The following is a 6,505-nucleotide window of genomic DNA, read 5'->3' as shown; positions in this document are numbered from 1 at the left end:
ACCGGACCAAAAATGGCACCCATTCAGTCCATGGAGAATTGCTCAGCTGGCGCATATGCCAAAAAAAGCCCCCATGGATTACAATACATCCATGTATACTACACGATCTGAATCAACCGTGGATGTAAGTTGTGCATGCATGTGGTTTGTACCATTTGGACAAATGACATACACCCTCCCGACTCAATCAGCACATGCCCCCATAACTTTTGATGAAGCATGGCTGCTCTTCTCTCCTGCTGGTTGTACTATGACTGAAGGGTTGTTAAAATAGGGTAAATACATCTTAACATACTATACTTCCAAAAATATAAGTAACATTATTTTCATTAATTGAAATTAAACATAACTATCGCAATCAAATCATTGGCCGACTCAAATCGTTCAGCGACACAACCATCTCCCGCGCATAGCAAACGCGCCGACTGCGCACACTCCGATCCACACCATTCCAGACGGTGGCGATAATGCGCCATGACCTTTGTTTGCTAACCGCCATAAACCTCAAGAAGAAGAAGAAAAAGAGGCAGACGAAGAAGAAGAAGAAGAAGACTACGCTCACTCAACAAAACAAAATGTATGCTAGTTTTGAAGAGAGGTTGTGCGAGGAGATCCGCCGTTACCCGCATTTATATAACTCGTCTTTGAAGGAATACAAAGACAGCCAACTGTTATTGAACTCATGGCGGGAAATCGCGCAAACGCTTGGGAGAGATGAGACTGCCTGTCGTCAAAAGTGGAAATATCTGCGAGACAGATATGTAAGGGCCAAGAGAAAGCTGAAAGGCAGGAATGGCAGGGTTGCCTACCCACCTCCCATTATTACCAAGTTAGACTGGCTCGCTGACTTCATCAAGCATCGTGCCACGGACCCGAACTTTCCAGGAGAGGTAATGTGAACTATTAAATCCTCAATCAATACAAGCTAGCTACTATTTAGCAAGGTAGTTACAGGCCATGGTGTGGCTAACAACATAGCAACAGTCTCTTGTTTTGAGTGTGGCTGGAGAGTTTGCACATATCATGGGTATGGCATGAAATAATCCTGTATTTTTGAGTTGCTGCTGCATATGTGTTATCAATGCTGAGTAATTGTTCTTCACATAATTAAAATATGTCACTGTTATGTGTTGCAGTGCGAAGGATCTAGTGAACCTATGGTGTTGCAGTTGGAGTGCATTGCTGCTGGTCCTCCTGCTGAACAAGTCCCTCTGTGTTCAGCAAGGAACCTTTCCCTGCCTGTTCTGGGAGAACCATTGCTGCCCTCGGCATCCCAAGAAACTGCACCATCTTCTCTCTACCTGCATCTGTCATCAGATTCTCATCTTCCTCTGTCATCCCTGCGCCTCCTGGTTCCCCCACTAAGGTTGATGTCAGCCTGTATGTGGCAGGTGGCCCTGGAGCGAAACGTGGAACAATATGGAAAACTAGCTGAATTCATCACGTTGGTGACAGAGATGGTCCCCGAGCTCATGAACTACAAGCAGAGGACTCAGCTGATCCTGGGACTAAGATCTCGGGTGAGTGAAGTGGATGTGGAAATTAGACGTTTTTATGATTAACCAAGTACATATATTGATTTTCATTTATTTTATCAGTGGCGAAAACTGAGTTGTAAATGAGCCCAGAGCTAATATAATTGTGACATAAGCCTACACAGCTTTCTGCCTGCTCACTGCCATTTTTTAATTTTTCATGCGTCAAGGTCTGAAGAACGGACAGTACTGAAGCCTGGTCCACAAATGCAAATATCAGAACCACAATTTTATTCTGTTTTTTTTTTTTTTTTGTCTGTTTTCTTTTTGAGAAAGTTTTTTAAGTATGTGTTTTCATGAGGGGAAAGCCCGTAGGGGAGATTGGTTGGGGTTTTGTTTTGCTATCTTGTGTTCTTCTAGTCTTATGCTGCTCTTATCAAGTCAATTGTTCTATTCTGCACTGTCTCCCCATCAATAAAATTGCTGATATAAAAAAGAGCCAACAAGCAAAAACTGAATGTGTATTTATGACTTGACATGAACTAAAGGATTCTTTCCTAGGTATTCAGTGATATCCATGAAGTGCTACATGTAGCTAATACTGAAAGATGCATTGCCTGTTCATTCAGTATTTTAATGAACTGCATGTAGGACATTGCACATATGTTACCTGAGTCTGTCACCACTGAACATAGGTTTAAATGCAAATTTTGTGTTTTTCAGGTCATCTTGGAATTTCTAAAGAAGGTGGATCCCATTGACTGTGATGCTATCCAGGAACAGCTCAACATTTTCCAAAACGGCACAACAAATTGCAAGGTGGAAGAGGTGAGAAATCCTTGTGTCTGACGTAAGGACACACTGCCATGAATGTGACAAAGGTCATCAATCTTTTATGATTATTTAACAATCTCTAGACTAAAGCTTTAGCTTTGCAGCTGGCAGACGAATAAAGATAATTTATATGCCATTCCTCTTGTGAGTGTTGGATACAATAGGCCAGCCTCCCAATATGGCAGTGTAGTCTATTGGCATTTTATAGATGAATTGATTTGATAGGAGAAAGACTTGAATGGAAAACTGATCATATATTTATGAAAATGAACCTCTTCTGGGCTTCATGGCAGGATGAAGATGGAGAAGTGGAGATATCAAAGTCAGCATTTGTGGAGCTGGTTCAAACGTTACTCCGTGACAAATATGAAAAGGATAAATTTCTCAAGGTGAGTTCTGCTTCAGTTATTACCTGTGTCATTCTTCATTCTGTACATTAACTTACTGTTCATCTACTGCATATATGTGTACGGTATATGTATGTTCTCTAATTCATTAATGCTATTTTTTTCTTGTCCAAGGATGTGTTCCCAGACCTGTATGGACCCCGTTTCGATACAGTGTTGCAGATCCTCTTGTGGGAGTTCCTCTACCGACTAGAAGAATTCCTCTCAATACCAAGTTTTTCAAAGGTAGGAAGCAGGCACCATCGAATTATGTCTCTTCATCTTGGTAGATAACCAGTCACATGTCCTGTATGATGTAAAAAAAAAAAAAAGGTTTTTATTGTGCTTCTGGATTCAACCTGTACCAGGAGACAGCTCTGCAGGTGCTAAAACATCACAGCAGGACACCAGTAACCACTACTTCCTATAGAAATGTTGGGGAAAAAAAATAGTGAAAATCACAGTGAAAGTGGTGGTTGGCTCTGGGTGTAAAATATTTGGTTAACTTCCCATCAAGTCTTGGACATTGCTGTTTATTATTGGTACTCCTGTGTCCACACAATTATGAATACAGACCCACATGGTCAGGAGTAATCTTCAAATAGGTTCTGAATATTTTAAAATTGAAAATTCATAGGAACCTTTGTATTGAACATCTCTCCACTCTTTTCCACTTTTCCAGGTGTCCTCCATGTTTGACCTGTCTTCCTTTGACTTCCATTTTGAGCAGTTTGTCTCTGATCATGAGGATCTGAAGAAGATTCTGCAGCATCAGAAACAGCGACAAAAGTTGACTAAAAGTAAAAGCCTGTTTACATTTGGCATTTTGTAAAAGACTATAGTAATAATGCACTAATCAGCCCACTTTTACTGATTACCTACTTCTGATCTAATCTGTTACAAAAATGATGAGATTTGATTTGTTTGTATCCATTACTGTCAATCAGTATCACTCTTTACATGGAAATCTGCCTCTAACATGAAGGTTTTCTGTTTCAGGTGAGTTCTCCTTCATGTCGGACACTATTTTATCCACACTTGCATCTAAGCAGACATCAGTGGCATCAGAAGATCACATTGATAGTATAATAAGTGGGAAAGGTGGTGACAGCAGTGATGAAGAGACTGACGACAGTTCCAGTGAAGTTAATCCATACACTCGGCCGCAGGACTGTGGACTGTCACCACTCACTTCTTCTCCTTGTTCTGAAGAAGGTGGTGCAGCAAGTGACAGTGGTGAGCATCTCTGATATCTCTTATACTAATGTTGTTATTGTTGCTTCTTGCTATTGGTGATTTTCATTTAATCATTTTCACAATGGTGAATAAACTCTGTTCACTGTTCTATGGGTCATTTAAGTCTCTTGTTTCCTGTTGGCAGAAACAGTTGGTGAAGCCTCCTTCCAGCAACCTAGATGCTCAAAAAGGTCAATGAAAGGAGCAAAGGAACATCTGGAACTGAGTAGAAACAAGGAGCCATCAGAAGAGAGCACGATCAAGTCCTCAACAGAAGGCAGATCTGATGTCTCCCCTCCGTTCAGGGAGGACGCCATAAGAGCCAATAAAAACACCTGCCTGGAGTGTGGCAAGACTTTCGCATCTCGTTCCAAATTAAAAAAACATTGTTCCGTTCACTCTTCGGAGCGACCTTTCAAGTGCACTCAGTGCGAAAAGACATATAAAAGTCCTAAAGATCTCAATCAGCATTTCCTTATTCACTCTAACTCTGGAGGGCTGTCCTTCGCTTGCAGCCTTTGTGAGAAGAAATTTAGGTTTCACTCTTCGCTTACAGTTCATCTGCGACGTCATAATGGAGAAAGGCCATTCCCCTGCTCGTACTGCAACAAGAGGTTCCTGACAAAATCAGTTTTGAAGTCCCACATGCGCATTCACACTGGTGAACGCCCGTATGCCTGTACTTTTTGCGACAAGAAATTCACACAGCCATATCCGCGCACTGTTCATCTCAGGATGCATATGAAAGAGAAGCCGTATCTGTGCAGCACCTGTGGTATGTCTTTCTGTAGCTCCGGCGCCCTGCTGGTGCATTCACGAACTCACACGGGGGAGCGGCCTCATCAGTGTGAATCCTGCGGAAAAAGTTTCGTCTCAGCTGCACAGCTAATAGTACATCGTAGGTACCACACAGGAGAGAGGCCATATCCTTGCTCACAATGTGACAAATCCTTTCACTGTAGTTCAGGACTGAAGAAACACATGAGGACGCACACGGGAGAGAAACCTCACCAGTGTTCAACGTGTCACAAGACGTTTTCACAAAAATCTAACATGAAGATACACCTCAAAGTCCACAGGACTGTCTAGCATGCTGTTGTGGAGGTTTTTAGCGACAGGTTGTTTTCATGTGCACTGTATCTTAAGTAATAGATGACAATAGTGCATTTTTATATCAGTAAATTACTAACAACATGTATGTCTCAATGTGTATGTAAATACAGACTTGGGATACTGAAATATTACACGTTGTAGTGAATGTAAACACACCTCATGTTTTGTGGGGACTATATTATTAAAGAGCATAAGGTTTTGTGTTATACCCTTGTACCTTATCGGACAAAGCGCTTTACAATTTTTGCCTCTCATTTACCCATGCATACACACACACACACTGATGGTGGCAGAGCTTCCATGCAAGGTGCTGGCCTGACCATCGGGAGCAACATGGGGTTCAGTGTCTTGCTCAAGGACACTTTGACACATGGGCAGGAAAAGCCGGGGGAATTGAACCAGCCACCCCTAATGTGTTGACTAGAGATTTTAAATGCTGCTTTATTTTATCTCTTAAGATACTCAATTATAGATATTTCAGAATTACGGTAATAAACTTTGGGGTTTTCACGATACACTGTCCCATCTTCTTGATGGAGAGTGGGGTTCTGGCAGGGAACTTGTCTTGCAAGTTCATCAAGGTGCTAAAAGAGTGTACAAGCAAACACATCCTCATAGAAACATTTGTCTTATGTCCACTGGACAGCATTAACACTTCAAATCACCTTGTTGACCTCCAACTAATTAGCAGCAAGTTCAAGCTTATGATTCATCGGATGACTACAGATTTGTTTTTAGTTTTGAAATAATGGCAACAAAGAATTTGCACTTAATACATCTTTGTCATTATTCCAGTTGGGGTTGCAACTAACGATTAATCTGTCGATTAATTTCTTGATTAGTTATTTATTCAGAAAATGGTGAAAAATGTCTTGCTGTTTCCTAGAGCCCAGTGTATATAGGGGACTTAAGAAACCAGAAAATATTTACATTTGAGAAGCTGCAATCAAAGAATTTGGAAACTTTCCTCTTAAAAAATGACTCAAAACGATTAATGGATTAGTAAACTAATCATTGCAGTTCTAATTCTGGTTCTTCATTCTCAGTATGTTATAGATGGGTCACCTGTGAGCACAACACACTGTTATAAGCAAGATGTTACATAAAATACATCATATGAGACAAAGAACAAGGGAGTAAATTTCAAATAATCTGCTTTTTGCTTCGGGTAGAAAGTAAAGACAGATGTCAACATTTTGATGTGAGCTTTTTGAGCTGAGGTTTTATTTTGAAAACTGTTTGGATGTACAGCTGCGTTGCTCCAGCAACCACAAATTTTGAGTCTTCAGAATAAAAGTATAATTGGAATATTATGTTTTAATTGTCTTTACATACTATATAATCTGGTATGCACTCATTAAAAGAAAGCACAGATTACCAATAGGTAAAGGGATATTGTATAAACTAGGAGGAGAATTTAGACATGTAAATCATGCTTTTTTCTCTCTCTCTCTCTTTTTT

At 40.6% G+C, this 6,505-nt stretch overlaps 1 protein-coding gene across 1 annotated transcript; it reads left to right on the top strand.

Moving 5' to 3' along the window:
• The first annotated feature begins 452 nt into the window (after positions 1-452).
• LOC121890554 (zinc finger protein 345-like) lies at positions 453-5,559 on the top strand. Its single transcript, XM_042402956.1, has 8 exons — positions 453-890; positions 1,137-1,520; positions 2,199-2,303; positions 2,603-2,698; positions 2,831-2,941; positions 3,378-3,495; positions 3,695-3,931; positions 4,077-5,559. The coding sequence occupies exons 1-8, from the start codon at positions 468-470 to the stop codon at positions 5,018-5,020; spliced, it is 2,418 nt and encodes an 805-aa protein (XP_042258890.1). The 5' UTR covers positions 453-467; the 3' UTR covers positions 5,021-5,559.
• Positions 5,560-6,505: the final 946 nt, after the last annotated feature.

Source organism: Thunnus maccoyii, chromosome 23 (assembly GCF_910596095.1).
Source record: "Thunnus maccoyii chromosome 23, fThuMac1.1, whole genome shotgun sequence".
NCBI lineage: Eukaryota > Metazoa > Chordata > Actinopteri > Scombriformes > Scombridae > Thunnus > Thunnus maccoyii.
This window is presented reverse-complemented; position numbering and strand designations above follow the sequence as displayed.

Coding starts and splice junctions, on each gene's coding strand:
- LOC121890554 (XM_042402956.1), top strand. CDS start 468: ATGCGCCATGACCTTTGTTTGCTAACCGCCATAAACCTCAAGAAGAAG. Junction 3,496..3,694: donor GCGACAAAAGTTGACTAAAA/GTAAAAGCCTGT, acceptor TTTCTGTTTCAG/GTGAGTTCTCCTTCATGTCG. Junction 3,932..4,076: donor TGGTGCAGCAAGTGACAGTG/GTGAGCATCTCT, acceptor TCCTGTTGGCAG/AAACAGTTGGTGAAGCCTCC.